The 21,243-nt window shown below is 39.3% G+C and overlaps 1 protein-coding gene across 1 annotated transcript in view; it reads left to right on the plus strand.

Annotated features, from left to right (window-relative positions):
- Positions 1 to 730: 730 nt before the first annotated feature.
- The window catches only part of MTDH (metadherin), a 32,396-nt gene continuing 11,883 nt past the window's right edge, over positions 731 to 21,243 (plus strand). The window contains exons 1-8 of the mRNA XM_032181383.1: positions 731 to 1,177; positions 7,014 to 7,118; positions 11,637 to 11,718; positions 12,164 to 12,343; positions 13,871 to 13,939; positions 16,400 to 16,651; positions 18,986 to 19,072; positions 21,044 to 21,142. Coding sequence (XP_032037274.1) covers positions 758 to 1,177; positions 7,014 to 7,118; positions 11,637 to 11,718; positions 12,164 to 12,343; positions 13,871 to 13,939; positions 16,400 to 16,651; positions 18,986 to 19,072; positions 21,044 to 21,142 — 1,294 coding nt within the window. The 5' untranslated portion in view covers positions 731 to 757. The remainder of the gene's footprint in view (positions 1,178 to 7,013; positions 7,119 to 11,636; positions 11,719 to 12,163; positions 12,344 to 13,870; positions 13,940 to 16,399; positions 16,652 to 18,985; positions 19,073 to 21,043; positions 21,143 to 21,243) is intronic.

A 21,243-nucleotide genomic window follows, 5' to 3' on the forward strand; every position in this document is an offset into this window, starting at 1 on the left:
TGCTCGCGCTGGGGTGGCGTTGCACAAGCACCAAGGCCCTGGGGCTTTACGTGGTTTGGGGAGGCTTCTTCAGGAAGGCTTCTCCCTAAAAAAAGCACAAAACCCCCGCTGACATCTGCAGGCCGAGAAGAAGCGGGGACGGCTGTGGTGTTGCTAAGAGTGGAGACAACCCATTAATTACCACACACACTCATCATCAGGAGGACTAAAGCAGCGTGAAGGTGCTTTAACACCGGTGGCAAGGCTGCTGACGGAGGGCTCGCTGCCTTTCTCCCTGCCTCCCTCCCTCAGCACCACGACCCCCGAGCCCCTCGCAGCTCCCTCGCAGCCCCCCGGGCGCCTCCCCCCCGCCGCCACCGGGCGGCGCCCGGCCCCGCTCGGCGGCTGCCACGTCGAGGCCGCCTCCCCGTGCTGAGGAGGAGGAGGAGGAAGGAGAAAGAAGAGAAGAGGAGGAGGAGGAGGAGGAGGGGGCGGAGATGGCGGCGGGGCGCTGACGTTGCGGGGAGGAGGAGGAGGAAGGAGGAGGAAGAGGAGGAGACCCGGCTGCCTCCGGGGCAGAGGCTGCCGCGTCCCGCGGAGGCTCCGCGTCCCCCTTTTCCTCCTTCTTTCCTTCCTTCCCTCCCCACTCCTCGCCCCCAGCGGGCAGGCGGCGGCCGCGATGCGCTCGGCGTGAGCGCCCGCCTCGGCTCCGTGTCACCCCCCCCCCTCCCTCCTTCCCCTCCCTCCCTCCTCGTCTCCGTGCCCGTGAGGGGCGGCGATGGCCGCGGGCAGCTGGCAGCAGGCGGCGGCCCAGCAGGCCGAGGAGACGGCGGCCCGGGTGCGGGAGGCGCTGGCGGGAGGCCTGGGCTTGCTGCGAGCCGAGCTGGGCCTGGAGCTGGGCCTGGACCCGCACGGCCTCCCCACCTGGCTGGCCCTGGGGCTGCCGGCCGCGCTGGGGCTGGGGCTGCTGGGGCTGCTGCTGGCCCTGGCGTGCGGCGGCGGCCTCCGCAGGAAGGCAGCGGGCGGCCGGGCTGAGAGGAAAGGCGACGAGGCGGCGGCCCTGACAGGCGGCGGTGGTGGCGGTGGCGGCGGTGGTGGCGGTGTTGGGGGGCCGGGCAAGGCGGCGGGGCAGCTGGGGCTGAAAGGAGACGAGCAGAAGAAGAGGAGCAAGAAGAAGCTGCCCGAGAAAGCGGCGAGGGTGAGAGGGGAGCCGGGGAGTTGGGGAGGGTGAGGGCTGAGGGGGGGGGGTGCAGCCGGGGGGTGTCTGCTGGGATCCCTCCCGGCTGCCAGAGGGGGGTTGGAAAGCCAAAGAAACAACATTTAGGTGAAAGTGAGGCTTTTTTTCTTCCTGGGGAAGGAGGAGAGGTCTCCCTGCTTTCTCCTTGCTTCTTTTCATGAAGCTGTGGGTTACGTCTGCACGCCGTACTGTTGCATTTTTACTCTCAATATTGTCTTTTTACTGCCAGTCAAAACCTTACCAGATAACGAGCTGGTAGCAGAGACCTTACCGTGGTTCAGCTTCTCGAGGCAGGAGTCTCAGCCCAGGCAGGTACAGGCGGTTCAAAGCCTCGTAAAGGCTGCGATGATTCAAACTTGAGTAAGGCTTTCTGCTGCGCCTTTTCGGCAGGACACGTTAACACCAGGCGTGTGGTGAATTTGCCTCCCTAGGAACACGCCTGGGTTGTTACAGTAAGGATCATCTCCTTTAATAAGGAAATCTGTCTCTCAGCAGCCCCTTCAAAACAGATCGTGGCTGTCTTTTGTTTTAATCCTCGGTCTGTGATGTAGGAATCGTGTGTCTTTGACAGCGTTTTCATGAGAAAATCAATTGAATGCAGAAATTATCAGCTGTCCTTTTCAAGCTTCCATTATCATAGTTTTGGGACTTGAAGGGATTGCTTCAATAGCTTTTATGTTGTTGGTATGTTTGTAATCCTATTTATGTCCAAATGGATTATAGGAATGAAAGTGCAGCAGATGTCCCCTGCCTTTTACAACTATGTCTTTTAATTATATAGTGTGAAATTTAATATGAATTGTTTGCCTAATGACCAGAAAAAGGAGGTACAGAAAGGGGTTGTACCTTCGTTTGGTTCTGTGGCAATACTGAGACTTGAGAAGTTTTGTTTAAGATATTTTAGCCTTCTCTCCATTAAAAAATACAAAAGTCTGTATATAGCACCAACCTGTCTTTGAGCAGTGAACTCCTGAAACTCACTGGAGCTGATTCTGCAAGTTGCAGTAGGCTAATAACTAGGCACCAAGAAGAGGAAGCACTGTGATTCAGAATTTTTCAAATGTTGCTAGGTCTCCATTTTGAAGAAGACACGTTAAAGATGCAGTGTTTTGTTGCTGTCCAGAAAGGGACATCCTCCAAGGCCTAATAGATCTGTTATGCTTTCTAGAAAACAGGCTAATCCCAGAAATAATCCAGATTTTTCATATTTTATTTAAACTCCAGTATAAAAACAAAATATAAAGTCTTGCAAGTCATCTTTGGAGACACTGAAAAATGCCTGAAGAGAAGAGAGAGTGAAGAAATAGATACAGTATTGACAACGTTCTGCAGTGTAGGGCTTTATAAAAGCAAGCTTTGTATTGTGTATAAACTTAACTAGCTGACATTTTCTGTGAATATAAATACTTGTATTGTTTCCAGCTTGGTTTACTCAGGCACAAAATAGCAAAAGTGAAGGCTATGGAAGAGCAAATAGTTTCACAGTCAAAAAAGAGTAAAAGAGTTTTTCAGCTGTTAAGGTATCGTTCTGTATTCTTAAGATTTGGAAAGTTATTTTCGTATTACTTTGTATCCATTATTTCAATGCAGAGATAAGATTAAAAAAAAAAAAAAAACTTTACAGGAAAGAAAATGAAAAAACTGAATCATTAACTACAGTGCAAATAAGTTTGTATCAGCAGTGAACTTAAATAGGCCTGCCTCGTGCTCGTTATCCAACATTAGTTCATGGGGACCTGTATTAGCACGTTCCAAGATTTTCTGACTTGTTTCACCATGAAAAACATTTAAAATCACATTGGAAATTGAGAGAAGCAGCAAAAAGTCCTACCGAAGGCTGTAGTGGTTTCATCTTGTATTTTTGTACACTCGTGCTAATAATGAGGTCTGTGAAGGAAAAAGAGTAAGCCTATTATCAGTAGATTTACCAGAGGGTTTGCTATGCCAGGGTCTAGATTTCCATTACAGGCATTACAGAAAGCTTAGAGCAACTGGTCTGGAGCATTAAAGAGCACACTGCAGATGTCTAATTAAAAGCCGTAGGGTTACTTTAATGTAGGGTTACTGAGCTCATTGTGGGGCGGGTGATGTACACTGTCATCAGTCAGGATCAGAAACGTTCTCCGCTGTTCCCTTTCCGAGGAAGAGTATTATTGCTTTGTTTCTTGTCTTTGGGTTTATTTGGTTCCTTCGTAAGTACTGTACAATTTAACTGAGGTTTTTAGTACGATGTGGAGTTGAGTAGCAGGGAGTTGCCTGGATGCTGGAGTAGCTGTGGTGTTCTGTTTATTGACTTGCTGTGGGTAGACTGAGATCAAATGAATGATTTAGCGTTCACGAGCACTAAGTTCAGAGAGCCAGTCCTGGCTTCCTCCAGCAGCTTGGAGCAAGGTAGTGTCATGGTAGCCTCACTTTAGATTCTCTCTGTAGATGTGCAGTAAACCTCAAGCCCTCTTTCCTTAGCTCCTGGCAGGGGAGAGAGCGCTTTGTCTTCCATCTCAGAGCTCTTTAGCCCCTATTAAGACTTCTTTTCCTTTCCAAAAATCTCTTGATCTTTGATTTTAGTTCCTTTCCCTTGTGAATAATTCCTGTGCCTCTCTTCTGCTTTTTAAATCTTCAGAAGAAAAAGGTGAAACTGATCTTAACATGGTTTCTGTACAATCTGGAAAACATCATTGAAACTTAAGAGTAAAATTCTTCTGTATTCAGCTACAGCTTATAGAAAGCCATTCATCCCTCTATTTATAGATGCAGAAAATACCAAGCTGACAATATATTTCCTATTGTTTGAAGTACACCCGAACAGTAAAGGCCGCACACTGAAGTTTAATTTTGGTACAAGCTTTGGCATTCATTTGAGAACGCGCCTTACTTGGCCTCCTTCAAAGAACTTTTCAGGCTATGCTTATTACGCTTAGAAATAGACTGCATAAAGACTTTTTCATACTTCTAACTGATACTCGCGTGTTGTACCTGTCAAACTGCAGCAGTAAGAAGGCTGTAGGCTTGTCCAGGGCTTGCAGAGAAAATTGCTTAGTTTCTGTCTTAAGAAAAGCTTGCAGAAAATAGTAGTAAATGGATTCTTTCATTGGCCAAAAAAAAAATGTAAGTAGGTGTAGCTTTGTAATGTGTAACCAAGGACTTTGGCTAATATGGCCTTGTAAAACTATTTGATAGCAATTTCATTACTGCTTTTTGCAGTGTGAAACTGAGGTATCCGTAGCATTGTACTGTATTTAAAGAACAATAAGTTTCATTTCAGCACTTAATGTCAGCACAACCTCTATTCTGCTTCTGGATTACCTTAACGCCCTCAAAGAGGAATGTGTGTGGAAAAAGGGTTGTTTAAACATTGGAGTTTTTAAGATCAGGCAAGTCCAGGAGTGTGTTCAGAAATGGATATTGTTATTTACAGCAGTATTTCTGCTGTCACATCTTCCCTATTTCTGTTAGGACAAAGAAAAGAAAAAAAAAAAAAAAAGATGGCATATAATAACTTGCCCAATCTGAGTGATTTAATAAGTGGAAGTTTAGTATATTACTGCGAAGTTTTAAACTTTGTCTTTTTAGCTGTAGTTGTCTTTTAAAAGAAACACTTCTCAGTACTCTGGAAAAGCTTTTTTCTTTCCCGCTTCTGTTGCTATCTTTGTTATACCCAAAAATGGTCACATGAATTTTGGTTAAAGTCTGTGATTCATCTGCGGGTAGAAATCAAATGTGGAAAGCTTCCACCAAAGAGGCAAATATTGCAAATATTCAGGGAGAAATGTATGACGGTTCAGGCTTTTAACCTGATTTCTAATGGTCATGGTCTACACGATCAGATGATCAGACAGTGTTTTAAGCAGTCATGTGGATGAATTTTTCCAGAGGGTTCTTAACAGATATGAATTAGTTTATTACTTAAGAGAAATGGCTGAAGATTTTACAAATTCCATGTGTTAAACGTTTTGTGTTGAAATATTGAGAGGGATAAAGACTGGTGTTCAAACTCATAAGTTTATATGTTTTATATCAAAGAAGCAAAGCAATGTATAGAATTAAAAGAAGTTAGCTGGCTGTGAACATTTCTGACACAAGTCCGATAGCAATACTAGAATACTGCAGCAAATCTGTTATTTAGACATACCAGTAAATAACGTAGAGATTCTTTTTCTACCTTACAATCTTAAAGATCATGGGTTTTAAAACGACGTTGCACCACTAACAACGTAGCTGTCTGTATGGCATCTGGAAAAATAGGTTTGAGAACTGATTTTTGGCGACGGGTTATTGTCAAGATTGAACATGAGATCTTTGGTATCCCTGTGGAGTCTTGCACTGTGAGCTCTGTTGAGAGGAACTTCTGGACAGGATTTGGCGAGACAGACCTATAAAACGATTTTTCAGAAAGCCGAGGGAAGGAGTGTAGCATGCTAGATATAAAAGGTCTAGTTCAAAGCCAGCTGTTGCAGGAGGAGAGGGGTTAGGTGATCTGATCTTTCAATTTCTATTAATAGCTACAAATAACAAGTTGGCATGCTAGCTAACTACAGTAAGCAATACTATGCTACGCACTGGTGCCAGGGGTGCTCTGTAAGCATAATATAAAATGGCAAGAAAAAATTCCCTTCCCAGTTAAGCAGAGGAGCTGGTATTCATTACTTAGGTCACCCTAAGTTTGTAATGTAGCCTTTTGCTTCAGAGCAATCAGGTTGGTTTAATGTGAACTTAAGGTAGCTCATGTTTTTTAATAAACAGAATAACTAAGAACAATGTATGTGGTGGTTTAAACTTTATTTAACTAGATGTCTTGCACAGGAAATACATTTGACCCAGACATAAAAGCAAATATGAGGTAGAGTGGTTACTTATGCTTAACACCCTAAATTAGAGTGAAAATTAAATACCTGAATCATTATGAATAACAAGAAACTTGTTGTGTGGACCTAGTATCAATTAATACCTGTGGCAGTTGCATTTCTCTCAGTGAGAGTAATTGCTAACAGCAGTATAAAACTTCAGGTAGTTTAATCCTGTTCAACACAACAACTTCACTCTTCATTTTTTGGGAACATTAAAGAAATTATTGTATATTTGCATTGGGAATATGCAAGCTGAGGTATATGCCTCTGCTGTCAAAGTGACGATAAGACTTAGGACTGTCCAGATTTTTTAACTTCATTATCATAGAAACTTTTGGAAAGTAATACATGCTAATTTCCTTCCTTTAATTACTCTGGAAGGGAAAATAGTTGACTGATGCGATGACTACCCTCGAGTCTGACCATCTGAAAAGAACAACAGGATGTTCTTTGTTCATGCTGCATGTTTAACTTGTAATTTCTGTTCTACTATGGAAGTTTAACTTGTCGAGCAAGTGAGCTGTGAGGGTTACGCACGGGTACTTGGGGAATAAAGTGAAGAAATTTATTCCAGATCGAAATGATTTGAAAAATTCAAGCTGCCACAAAGTGCTAAATGTGTTCATTTAATTAGATAACTTATGGCATGTACAGATGTAGCTGGTCTCAAGGCTGGTAACTTACAGAAATTTATTTCAATAAGTAATTCCTATATTGAATAAGATTCAGATGAAATGAGGGGAATTCTATTTTCTTTCCATTCTCATTCATACACATGGTAAATAGAGAACTGCAGTTGATATTTCGAGTGTTTATCCAAAATTCTGTGGGTTTTACTCAATCTTGCAGGCATTTTTAAGTCAAGTAGTTGCATTTCAGTCATTGTGTAGGCTAAGCTTTGCTTCATCTGCTTTCTCCAGTTTTTTTATTATTTATACTTACTGTTTACACAGCCTAATGGACGGTCTTTCCTTGATGTATCTGAGGATGAAATAATACAGCCTGTCTGTAAAGAAAATACAAAGCAACCTTTGGATGCAGAAAAGAAGAATGAAAAGGTCAGTTATGTACTTGAAAATGGTGAAGTTTAATGCATGTTGCTTCAATATCTAATAACTCTATTTGTGGTAGGAAATCCAGTTATTTATCTGAGCTGGGGGGGGGGGGGCGTGTTTTTAATATGATGAGTATTAATGTAATGCTCTGTTGGAAAGAGCTAATGAATTTTCTCAGCTTCTGAGATCATGCCTTATCGTGGAGTGTTTGCATCAAGCAAAACAAACCCCCCTGCTAAACACTGATGGCATTGTTTGCAGTTTGAAGATGTTAAACCTACAGAAATCAAGTTTGTGTTTAATCTTTGTGGGCTTCTGTGGAGATGAGGCATAATGATAGTATTGTTAAGTGGCTTGTAAATGGCCCAACAATCGAGGGACTACCATTGAAAGGATTAAGAGCATGTGCATACTTATTTCTTTTGTCAGATGTATCCATTAGTGATTAGAGATCTTAATTTCTGATGACAAACACAGGCTTTGAAGTCTGGTGTGAGCTTTCTTGTTGTGCAAATTGAACAGCTGCATTAGAACATCTTTTTAAAGCTTGATCTGAAACTGTATGTACTAGGTAGCCATACTAAAGACAATGTTATTTTTTTTCATCTGTGAGGACTGATCTCTTCTAGCTTTGCCATAAATGCTCTCTCTTCTAGGCAACATAGGTAGATTTATGATAGGCCCCTGAGCAAAACTTTATTTTGGTTCTTTTGCTAACATTGTGCATGAAACTTTCTGACTGGCATGAATTTCTGAAAATACTTAATATATTTCCTGGCTTATGCTACAGTGAAGACTAGCTACCAGTTTTGTTCTGGTCTGGTAAACATTGCATTTTTTGTTATAATTTTTTTTACTATTAGGAATGATAAAAATTCACTCTTAAAAACCTTTAAATATGTACATACATATATTTTAACAAAGTAATTTGACTCAAATCATTTGATATATTTGAGGATTAACTAATAAAATTTCCTTCACAAAGTGCTCTAACTATGCTGAGGAGTTCATGAGAAAGAAAACACAACTTCATAACTGGAATTTGTTTAGCTCAGTCAAGCTCTAATTAACTTACTTGACTACCCTTTTTTTTAGTTAGTTTGTTGGTGAAAAGAAAACTATCAGAAAGTTAATTGTATCATGTCAGTTGGCTATAGTACTCTGCAAGCTTTCATCATTGACAAATAGACTTATAAGGTGAAGCCATTTTACAGAAAATTTCATGCTGCACACTTCTTTCTCTTCTCCATGAGTCACATATCAGACTGTTCTTTTCAAGAACGGAACAAAATGTGATCCTGAAGGAACAACCACATTTTTATTCTTAACTTTCACTTTACCTTAAGCATGTTTCCAGGCAGGTAAGGTGTTTCAATACTCAACCTGAGCTTTACCTTAAAACTGAATGTTGAAATGTTAAATGCAAGCCGCAGGAGACTGGTACCACCACATGGATTTCTGATGCTTGTTCAACAGATTGTTTTCATATCACTTTGGGGAAGCGCGTGTGCCTCTGGAGTTGATTGTTACCCTTCAATTAAAAACAGCCCCAAGTACTTGCTTTAAGCTGTGGGTAACTTTGCAGGCATCTAATTATTTGGTTAAGCCTCTCGGGGCAGCTGTTGTGTTTGTAACGTTATAAGCCTGCTAAGAAGAACGTTAGGGGTCCTGTGTAGGTGTTCGTTCTTTGTATGGCTTGAGGTGGGCGGTAGGAGGTGATGGGTAGGATTTAAGTAGTGCATGCATGTATACAGATACATAAATACATATAATCTGTGACCTGAAGGGTATGATTTTTTTTGTTGTGCTTAAATATTTGCTTTTGATGAAAAACAGAATTCCATTCGTGTTTCTGTATTTCTTAGCTCCTTCAGCCTTGTGAGTTTCATGCCTGTTTTTTTTCAGGGTAGTCATTTAGGTTTTGTCCTCTTGTTCTGCTTTGTGTGGAAGGGAAGCTTTGGGCAATGTCTAGGTTGTGGCTGATTCATATAGTTCATTCTCTTGACACAGAACAGTTCCTTCCCTTTTTTCAATTTCAGTGACTTGCGCAGTACAGGGTTTTTAGTCACTTAGTATATGGGACTCTATTTAAAAAAAAAAACTTCTCTGGATGAGACTGTAGAATCTTAAAATTTTATTGCCAGTTCTTTTTTTAAAAAATACACAAAACTGCCTTGTCCTGGATACTAGAAATAAACAGACCATTAAGAATGCAGAAGAAAGGCTTATTTCTCTATAGTTTGTTCTTGCATGGGGGACCATGTATCTTACAGACATAAATTTTGGCAAGCCTGCCAAGTTCCTCATGTGCTCCTTGGCTGGTGACAGACCCAACACTGGCAGCTTTCTGTGTTGCAGAAGCTGACACTTTGAATGAATAGGGCTTCTGCAAAATGGTTGGCTAGGTTGCTTGAGACACTTTAACATCTTTAACCTTTAGCAGTCGGTTTGTTACCAGGATAATGATGGGTACAGAACTTGGTTTGGCAGGTGTTGAATAAGCTAGATATCTAATTATAGTTCCAGCTTCTTAGATTAAGTTCTAGTAACTCAGATTAGGAAAGCAAATGTATTTTCAGTATTTGTATTCCCAGTTGTTGTTACTAACAAGGACTGTTTTTAAAATCTTAACTTTCAAAGCTATTAAGCTTTGATGTTTTTATCAGAAATGTAATGCTTGATGTCAGTTTCTCTGTAAAAGTGAATTTCTTAAGAAACTGCAGTTACAACCTGGAGAAGCAGTCATCTTAAACTGCTATCTGAAAGACCTGTGAAGTCTTCTGACATGTTCTCTTCATGTCAAAGACCAGATGAGTGGTGATGTCTTTGTGGATGTGAGATTCTAAGACCTCAGCTTCCGTTCTCAGTGTAGCTGAGACTGGAGGATGAAGGTGCACGATCACTAACCTTGCCTTTGCTTAACTGGCAAGAAGCAAATCATAATCATCTTTCATGCTGTCTGCTGTCATGCTTAATCCTTTACTTGGAAGGTGCTCTGAGAAATGATCTGGCTTGTTCATGTTCTTAGAACCAATTCTTCTCGTGTAGCTTTTGGAACAGGCCCTTTTCTTTTAGAGACTGTTCTGAAGTTACCCAGCCAGTATGTGGGTAAAGGTAGTTTCCTGAGCAAGTTTGTGAAATAACTCTGTTTGGATGCTTGCATATTGTGGGTCCCCTAGTACAGCAAGTGGTGAATTAACTGCTCTAGTCAGTTCTGTGTTACAGGTGTGCTGGCACAGCACTGCGTACAAGCAGTGGCATTTTTATTAGCTGCACTAACAAGCTATGCTGCTTTCAGGACCTACGTGGAAGCTACAAGATGCTTTGGGGGCATGCTAACTCAAAGGCACGTACACTGCATATCGTGGTGGACCCATAGGGTTTCTGCTACAACTGTGGTGATAACTTATTTTTTACCAGTCCTAGAGAGATTGGTGTATGGTACTTAGCCATCTAAGACTTGCAAATCATAGTCTGAACTCAGGTAAAAAGCTGGTAATTAACTATTACCCAGTTGCTAGTCTTGCTCTAGACATCCAGAAAGACACTCGGTATACTTGAAATACCACTGTTAGAGTTGTCACGTACAGAAACACTGAATCAGTGGAAGTTGTGATGTAAAGTGAGTAGATAGCCTTCTTGCTTTAAAAACTTAAATATTTTTTTCATTTAGGTTTATCTAGTAGTTCTTAGACACCTCTTCACTAGATCAAAAAGCTTTTTAGTACTGTATTTTCTTTGTAAAAAGGCAGGCAAGTCATTTTGCCATCACTTTAGCTTATCAAAAGGCTAAACTCAAAGGTTTTTCTGCAGTATACTCCCTCCAAATATCTAGGGTCATTTTTCCTTTTTTTTTTTTTTTTTTTTTTCTTTTGATTATATCTCTTTAACATTTTATATTATTAACTGTTGCACCAAAACTGCTTGCAGGGGTAGTCATCTCTGTTCCTATTCATTTATCTTTGTCTGTATAGCCAAGAAACAATGACAGGTGGAATCACTTAAAATAAATAAAAATGCATATTGCTCTAAGCCCAGTTCCTGCTTTGAAGTAATTTTCCATGCTGGAATTCTTACCAACTTGTTTTTTGTTTGTTTTGTTCCTGTTTGCTTGTAATTTAAGGTATCACTGTCATTCTTTGTTGCTCCATGTACATGTATAACTATACAGATTTTACCAGTGGGATCTGTCTGTCAACCAGTTCATATTCCTCTGTGGTTGTGACGCTATCAGCATTGCTTCTTCCACAAGACTTTGTGTTCTGTAGCATAAATACTTCTTCCCTCCATCTGCCATTTGTGTCCTGCACAAGGTTTTAATGCCCTTTAACAGTCTTAATTTATGCTTAGGTATAAGTATTGGTTAGTAGTCCTTTAATTTTCAAAGGACATACAGAGGGTTGTTAAGAAAAAATCTGTTTTAAGTTTGCTCCTGTTCCTTTGGTTTTGTTTTTTAAATTCTAAGTACATAATGAGTAATCACCAAATAATTAATAAGATAATGTTTTATTTTTATTCTAGTCAAAGAAAAAAAAGAAATCAAAGGGAGATGCTAAAACGGTTCAAGATGCATCACGTCTAGATGGAAAGGAAGTTGATGAAGGTACTGAACACAAACAAAAAAAATCAATTAGATGTACTTTGATTTAAATGCTATTACTTGTTTGTGACTCATAAACAGAAAACTCATTTCGTCCTAACTCGAGTTGTATATTAGATCTGGAAATCTGATCTGTGAAATAACGTTTAATGATTTTAACTGTATTTCTTACAGTTAAACTTACAGAAACTGAGAATAGTCATGTATAATATAATAACTCGTGTTATTCATGTTTGCTTTGGGAAGCAAAGTGCTATTGTATTGCATCCAGGAAAAAACTTACCTTCTGCCAGTTGTTCATTTTCTCCAGCTAACGTTGAAGTTGCCTGCTGGGTCTGATTTTTAAACTGAAGCTTTTTTCAGACTTCAGCTTGATATGAGACAAGGTAAAGCTCTTTCCTGTTTGCACTCTAACTTAATCATGTTTTCATTTTGGGGAACATATTAGGAACCTGGGAAACTAAAATCAGTAACAGAGAAAAGCGACAGCAGCGGAAGCGAGACAAGGTGTTGACTGATGGTGGCTTGGGAGAATCAAATCCCCAAGGGTCAGAAAACACAGCTACTGTATCCATCGAACAGCTGATGCCTACACCATCACTTCCCGTTGGTCTCAGAAAAAATAAAGGTATGATAGTCAAGAGGTCTGTGAAAGAATTCTAGAAAGATGATGTCTTCTGAATGCTTCCAAAACAGTCACTGTTTAGGCATAGCGGATATATTTGGAGTTGTAACTCTTGAGGAAATTATTTCAAACCACAAAGATAATTTTCCTTGTGCAAAATTCCCCCTCTGTTTGAGCCACAGTTTTGGGAGAGCTCAGGAGATGACATCATGGAGCAAATGGCTGAGACAATGTTCTCCACGCCAGAGCTGTGTCAGCACCAGTATGGTATATCAGTTGCTGCACAGTTGCGTGGCCGTCTGTCTCCATTCCTGCCTTCATGCTCTGCTGATTCTGCCCATTATGTTCCCTGGAAACTTCAAACTCACCCCACAGCACTCTTGGAGGCAGTACCAACTCAATTTTTTGAGTGCTTCCTTGTAGGAAGGTTACACCTACAAGTTCTCTACGCTGATTACGTTCATTGCTTAACATGCAGACTTTTTCATTGTCTGGTTTATTAGTACATGCGTTAACACAGTTCATGATGGTGGGACACATCTGGCTGAAGTTTGGTAATCAATTGTAGCAGCTGAGGTTTCAATAAGGAAATAGGCTTTAGCTCCAACGGCTGCTGCTGTTTCAGGTAGTCTCAGGTTTAAGCAGTGTGTAGGCATAGGAATTCATATTTGCTTGTAGATGAGAAGTGGCTTAAGAAGCTAAAAGAATCTAAAGACACAGTTTAGCTTTCTGGAGTATTTCTAACCTGTTGATATACTCAGCTCTTTAATGAAATGATATTCTAGCTAAACAGCAATAAGACTGAGCCTAGCTACTATCTGGTACCTTATAACAACATACTGAAACTTGCAGAACTTAAGTTTGTTGTGGTTTTTTTTTGTTTTTTTTTAATTGACTCTTGTTTGCATCTTGACTGAGTGCTTTGAAATTGGATAAATTGTTTCCCGTTTTCTTTTTTTCCTACTGTTTGCATACAAACAGCTTCAAGGAACAGTAATTCCAGCTGTCTGTATATTCTGTGGCTATCCGTGACTATTGTAAACTCTCTAGGCAAATTTCATTACGCAGCATATGTTTTGATGTATTACCTAATATAAGATTAAATTGAAAAAGAATCAGCTGTTTCTAATGTTTTCATGGGAAGGTAAAAGTCAGAAATATCTCTAATCATTTCAGAAATGTATAGCTACCCTTAGCTGGAAAAGGACAGCCTCTGTTTTAGATGTCTGCTTGCCATTCTTGGGAAACTAGCTAGAATTCTTTGGAATCTGCAGCTACTCAGTTTATAGGCTGTAAATCATCTTTGAGTTCAATTTGTCTATAAGAATCAACACAATGAAAGATAGAGTATTAATTTTGCTCTTAAGTTTCCTGGAGATGGCTTAATTTACTTTGAGGTACTGATTAATGTTAGTGTGTGTGTGGTTTTTGTTCTTGTTTTTAAGTACCAGTAGTGAATATTCTTAAAGGAATTCTACAGGTGTTGCTGTCTGCAGAAATTAGCTCTGTCTCCTTCTACCTCTTCACCAGGTGATACGCTTCTGAATGTGCAAGTTAGCAGCTCCAAACCTTCCAAAGGGGAGTCATCAATTCCACAAGGTAAAAGGCTTTCATAAATAGGAATCCTAATTAACTGGAAAAGTGTTCTACAGAAGCAAAAGCACATTGTCAGTGCAGGGTGTTATGTGGTTACTAATCTGGAACTCTATTATGCAGCTGGCTCTTTTTGCTATGCAAATGTTATACTTCTAAGTTGCAGTTACTACTCAACAGGTTGAAAACAGTCTCTATTACATCTGTTGGGATGTATAAAATACAAAAAAAAGGATCTAGTGTCTAAAATTTTCAGCCAGATTGCTTGCTGTACAGATCATTACTTGCAGAATGCTAAAGCTTATTCTCAAGCTCCAGTTAAAAATCCCTCAGGCTAGCTTTTCAAATTTACTTTTTTTTTGTTAATAAGTTTATTTGTTCAAAGAAAAACAAATATAGATAATTGATTTCAAAGATAGTTGATTATTGTGAAGTTTGCACTCATTGCAGGTTGTGTACCTGTGGGTTATTGAGATCTTTCAATGCACCTCTGAGGGGTTTACTGTAAAGGCATTCATTTTGAGGACATTATTTGTCATATAACTGTTAAATTATTTGGCTATTTTTAGACTATGCTTGACTGATGAATTGTAATGGCTTTTTGATAAGAGATGGTGATAGAGCAGTGCTTGAAGTGAATTAGTTTGGCATAGTGATATGCTGGCTATAAGAAACCACCACCTGCATTAGTGGCATTTCTTTAAACAAGAGTAGTCATTTAAACAAGTCAACAAATGAGTTATTAAAAGCACCCAGGTCCAGAAAATGCATCACTGCCAGTTTTTGAGAGCTTTGATTCACACGCTAACTTTCTGGACCATAGCATAGAGAGAAGGAGCCATGTACTTCAGAGATGCATAATGATAGGATAGGAGGCAGTGATTAAGTTGCACTAAGGGAAATTCTGTTTGGGCGTCACCAAGGAAGCTCTTTACACGGTTGCCTAGAGAGGCTTTGAACTCTCAAGTTCTGGTAATCATAAAGACTGAGTAATGTGACACAATTTTTAAGTAAGCTGTGTGGAAGTTAGCAGAAGGTGGAAGTAGGTTGCTTCCAGAGATCCATTCCAACCTTAAGTTTTCAGTGATTTCTATGAAAAGTTTCTGGAAGAGTGGTTTATTAAACAGAATAATGAAGCTTTTGCTCCAGGACTTCAGCTGTCTTCTTGCAAGATTTCCAAAGAGTTGTTTTACCAGCTACACTAACAGTTCCTGTGTTTGCTGGTTTTGTTGTTGCCATCCCCTAAGAGGACATGTTACCCACAGAGGACATAAATTGACGCAGTGTAGCGTCTCTAGAGTTGTGAGAGAAAGGATGGTGTTTTTAGGTACAGGGGTTGTTACATTACAGCTGGCTGTGTTTGGAAATAGGATTTATCTAGGAACATGTAGGCGTATCTCAGCAAATCATTTCTCTGCCAGGGAGGCTGCCTTGAATTTGGTATGTTCATGCTGCCTGAGTGGAATTCATTTATGAAATAACAACATTTCATCTGTAGTTTTTGTGGACATATGATTCTGACTTAATTATGTGTCACTTTTTAGCTGAGTATTTATTTAAGCGTAACACTCATGATACGTAGATACTTAATCATTTGTCAAATGCAGCTTTTCTGTTGTTTACAATGTATTAAAAGAAAAAAACGATTTGATATGCAGGGCCCTTTGAGAAAGGTGTGTCATATATAGGTCACATTGGGTGTGCCAGGGGATCGTTAGCCTTTGTTTTATGGGGACGTTAAAAGAAAAGAAAATTTATGATGGTCTTTGTCTTGGTGTAGTACTGAGTCCTTTGAAAGTGTATATTAAACTTGCTCTGACTAGTAGTTCCTCAGCAACGTAGACTGCAGATAAAGATTTGTGCTCTCTTACCGTAGTATAATGTAAAATACATTGCTTATGAATTATTTTGAGAGCTTGCCATGGGGTTTTTTGTTTGTTCCCCCCCCTTCCCAAGTTTGGTCTCTGTAGTTAATGATAGCTATGTGCCTAGTAAATTCCATGTAGCACTTGGGAAGCATTTTCTACATGTCATTTCTTCTACTTAGTGCTTAGAGGACTATTGTATGCCACCATAGTTACAAAACAGAAATTGTTCTCCATTCAATACATAGGGCTCTCCACAAGCCATTGCATCACCATAGACTGACAGAGAAATTGCCTTGTTTTTTAATCTAGAGGCACCGATGAAACAAGTTATAAGTCTTATAAAGAGAGGGACACAGGAAGAAGGGTGCAGTTTGGTGCTGTTTTTTCCCCTCACTCTTCAAGTTAGTTGACAGATGGTGTGTATCATCTGAACTGGAAAATCAGCTGAGACAGAGCAGCAGCTCTTCTATATCACCCTGGTGTAGCAAAGCTGTTGTTCATTTGTTCTTTTTTTATTGCTAAGTGTATGTGCGTGTAAGATTTTAATTCTTCATCCAATTAGTATTTTATGTAACGTTTCATTATTCTTATGTTCAAGTTTCTACAGGATTGAGTGAAAGCCATACAGTAAACGGTGGAAGCTGGAATGAGAAGTCTGTAAAAATCTCCTCACAGATTGGTGTAGGGGAGGAGAAATGGACGTCTGTTTCCTCAGCTACAGCTGGGAAGAGGAAGACTGAGACATCGGCTTGGGGCCAAGACGCTGGAGATGCTAATGGGAATGGAAAGGACTGGGGCGTAACCCTGGTGGGCAGGCCCTGGAAAGAGCGTTCTTTGTTCACTCCTATTGGTAAGCTATTTTGAGAAAAATTTGCTTCACTTAAGCATTTCTACATAATTTTTGGTACTGAATCTCTGGAATAGTTTTGTTTATGTGTTCAAAAAAAAATCTTGGAATGGTCTAGTGAAATGTGAACTAAGCATTTTCTGTTTATTACAAGTTCTGATGGCTTATCGTCTATGTTTCTCATTAGTTTAATGGGGTTTTCAGTTTTCATCTGAAATAAAATGATTTCTGTAAGGGAACCAATTTTTTTTATCACTTTTCTAAAATTCTGAAGGTGTATGTTAAGTCACTGAAGTATATATATATATATATATATATATATATATTTTTTTTTTTTTTTAAATTTGTCTTAGAACCCAGATTATAAGTCTGTTCTGTTGACACATGATCAAATCATTTGTGTTGTATTGACAGACATCTGTTTAGGCTTCAGGAACGAAGATTGCTCAGCTCTTGTGACAGTCTCTTTTTACTGCTTTTACTGTTTGTTTGTTTTTTTTTCCCCATTAGATTTTTTTTTTAGTTTTTGCCAGTACAATTTTTAGCTTTTTTTGCTTATATTGTCCAGATAAATGATGAAATTTTTGTTTGTCTGTGCAACAACCTTATTAGTAGATACTGTAATATTGCCCTTTCCATTGTTCAGTCTAAATGATCATGGTCTTTTCTGGAAAGCAATGTTCTGCTATAGTCAGAAATGCTGCTTTTGTCTAGACTGGTTTAATTTGTCCCACTTTTCTTGGATTGTGGTGCCAGAGACTGGACCTGGTATTCCATTGAAAGCTTTTTATTACTGAGAAGAAGCAAGTGTTTTTGTTGTTGTTTCTATTTTTTTTTTTTTTTTTCCATATTCTCTGCTTCATATTCTGATGTGGTATTTCTTAGCAACTAAACAGCTTGCTCTTGTTTTGTTGCTGAGAACAAGTCACGCATGACCAGACTGATCAGCTTCTGGTTAAGTGACCAGATTGTGGATGAACAGAGGGTATATTTTTACCATCCATAACTTTAGTAATGTTTTCAGTGCTGTCTCTCTCAGCATTTTTCTATCAAAATTAGGATGGTTTGTATCAAAGTTAGGCTGGCTGGAGAGGAGCTCTGTGGGAAGGGCATCCTGCTGGACACTGAGGTGGACATGAGCTAGCCAAAGGCCCTGGCAGCAGAGGATGCCAACGATGTTCTGGGCTGCATTAACAGGAGTCAGTAGATTGTGGCAGTGATTGTGCACTCTACTAAGCACTTCTTGGACTGTATCTATGCCCAGTTTTGGGGCACCCTATACAGAAAGGATGTTGATCAGCTGGAGCAAATTCAGCAAAGAGCCTCGGAAATGGTCAGTTGTTGGAGCCCTGGAAGGAGAGGCTAAGGGAATGGGGTCTGTCAAGCTTGGGGAACAGAAGACTTCAGGAGAACCTGACAGCAACCTGCCAGAACCTGTGAGGTGTTCCTGGGAAGGCAGAGACAGGCTCTTCACAGTGGTGTGTGGTAGGAAGACAACAGACATAAATTGAAACAAGAGGTTCAGAATGGGTATAAACAGAAGCTTTTTCTTCATGAGGACAGTCAGGCATCACAAACGCACGACCTTTGTGGGTAACCAGTCCTCATCCTTGGAGACTTTAAAGATTCAGATGGCTAAAAAACACTGTGCAGCCTTATCCGACCTTAAGAGCTGTCTGTGAGTTGAGGAGAGGAGGATGTACTAGGGACCTCCTGAGGTTTTCTTTGTAGCTCATTATAACTCCTAGTAGTTTTTCCTTATAATCATATAATCGCATTCTAACCAGCTGCTTCTTTTTGACACATATATGCCACTGGTTATTTTGTCTTGTTTTCTACTTTCCACTTCACAGAGTTAAGTATGTTGTAATTTTTAATCAGCATCTCCTATTTGTCAAAAATTGTTCTGAACTCAGTTCTGTTCTTAACATAAAAGCAATTTGCTTGAAGCTAGGTGTCATCTACAGAGCTAACAAATAGGCTTTTTCATAACTCCAGTCTTGGTAATAGGGGGGAAAATACAGCAATATGGGTGTCAAAACTCAATCTACTCACAAAGGAAAAGTTTATATAGAGAAGAAAATCTAATATTCTGTATAGAAATAGCGGTAGAGGGAGAAAATGATTTCAAGCTAAATGTTCAGACATTCACACCTTTGTCAGTGCTGATTGTCTCATGTAATAAGGCAAACACTGCTCTCAGCTGTATGGAATGTTAACATGGCTGGAACTTCCTCTGTTTTACTGACCCTATTCGTCATTAAATAGCTAACTTTTTCAACATTGCCAGCAGTCCGAAGCTTGCTTTCTCTTTCTTTTTTTTCCCTCCCCCCACAGCTGCTTGGAATGTGGATGCACGGATTAATACCTCTGAACCAAATTCTACTTCTTTCTCTTCTTTTGGATTAACTCCTGGAGTTTCTGGTATGTATGCCCTTCCAAAGATTTTTGGCTCTCTTCTCCTATAACAGGTAGAAACAGACTTGCCAGGTGTTATTTCCATTGTTTGTCCTTTGAAAATAGTAATGGTAACTGTAAACAAGTAGAAGAGCTGTTTTGTGAAAGCCTGCCAAGCTTTTTGCTGTTATGCTGAAATAATGCAATAAGGTAACTTTGAAATTGATAATCAAAAGCTAAATCAATGAGGTATTTCTGATTGATTCTGTGTTGAATCTAAACAATTGGCATAGGAAAACAGTTTTTACCCTGAACTTTCAGGGGTTTTGTTGTTTGTTGATTGGAGTTCTTTTTTCCCTTCAAGGATCTGAAGCACTACTTTCAAAATGTGTTATGTAGGCAGGAGTTAAGTCCTGAGGTTTTCTAGGATGGGTAGGAAAGCTGAACTCCAGGGTCGTCTTGTTTTGAAGGGTGAAATTGCTGTAGAATGCAAACCTGGCTTCCTAACAGATCTTGTATGTTATACTACTGACATAAGTGCTACAGTGATTTATTATTTAATAAAGGGGTCAGGTTTTCTTCTCTTGCTTATTTGCTCCCAATCTAAAGAGCTTGGCATGTCTATTTTCTTCTAGCAAGTAGCTAGCCAAGTGCTTATGCATTAAGCTATGTTTACTGGGATTGCAGTTTGTGGTCTTCCAAGTGTGAAACTAGCATTCATTGTCCTATAGCTCACAAGCGCTTCATTCTCTGTGTGCATCTGTGCCAGTATAACAAAGAAGTTATAAATGCCAAGGTCTAATTCACCAGGCTCTCCAAAGAATAGCTCACTTAATGAAAACTTATCTTAAGGAAAAAAAAATAGTAATTGTACAAAAAATGTTAATGAAATTGGATTTCCCGGAGGGATCCACTTGAATTTAAGTTCAGTTGCCAGATTGAAACTTAAGAAAACTTAGTTAATAAAATGGGAAAGATTGATCTGAGATTCAATGTGCAATACCATCATTCCAACTTGAATTCAGAGAGAAACATGAAGATAGTGAAGTATATTTATAGTCTTTGATGCACATAAGCCACATTAGTAAATGTTTACTGCTTACTGTAATGGCTAGTTAGTAAAAGATTGAGAATGTGTTAATATTCCTGTCATTTGAGAGATGTTTTTTGCAGAGGCATTTATAAATAAGGGAGAACCAGTTAGCTATCTATGGTCCTAGTTAAACTTCTTTTCAGAAATGTCTCATAAAGCAGTATGTTGATTTCTTTCAGTCCCACAAATAAGCTTTTTGAAGTTTTTTGTGAAATTTTCTCTTTGCCTGATGCCTTATTTTTCTTAAAATAATGATGTTAGATGTCTTAACACTTCTTACTATCATAGCTGGAATTAGGCTTTACTGTTCATCATGCTGCTTTTATGTTCCTGGAACTTTTTACTTGAACTGGTTGTTGTTGTTGTTATGCTCAAATAATGCAACAAAGTAACTTTTAAAATGATGATCAAAAGCTAAATCAATAAGATTTCTGCTTGATTGTGTGCTGAGTCTAAATGACGAGCATAAAATTCACTTAGTAGTAAATAAATTAATTGTTATATCTGTGATATAATCAAGTTTCTTTCTAGTAGTCTTCTAAACTGATAAGTGTAAGAGTTTTTACTTGCACATGGTGAATAATTTTATCACCCATAAATTTTCATTGTTTTCCAATTAGAGGAGACTGCTGTAAGTGTCTTGTGGAATGTTGTTAATCTGCATTACCTTTATTTTTTCATATTCTACTGTTAACTTTGTCTTCCTTTTTCAGTTCCCTTATTTTCTGAATAAACCTCACTTTGAAGAGGTTTTTAGTTTTCCTGTACTGTGCAGTCTTTAGAACCAGACTTTTTTTTTTTTTTTTTTTCCCTTGGGCCATTGCTATTTTGTTTTGAATTTCTTTACCTAAGAAAACTGAGGAAGCTTGTAACTTACAAATACAATTTCATTTATTCCCTTTCAGGATCCAATAGTGAGCCAGTTTCTCAGGCTGGTACTTCCGATTTTCAGTGGGATTTAAGTCACGCTCAACCCCCTGTTGATGACGAATGGTCTGGGTTAAGTATGTTCCTCTAAAATGTTCATTAACAAAAATTGCAATTACCATCACTTTAAAGCATAATTATTTGAGCTATTTGCATTAACCAGTTGTGAGCATATGAA

Source organism: Aythya fuligula, chromosome 2, assembly GCF_009819795.1.
Source record: "Aythya fuligula isolate bAytFul2 chromosome 2, bAytFul2.pri, whole genome shotgun sequence".
Taxonomy (NCBI): domain Eukaryota; kingdom Metazoa; phylum Chordata; class Aves; order Anseriformes; family Anatidae; genus Aythya; species Aythya fuligula.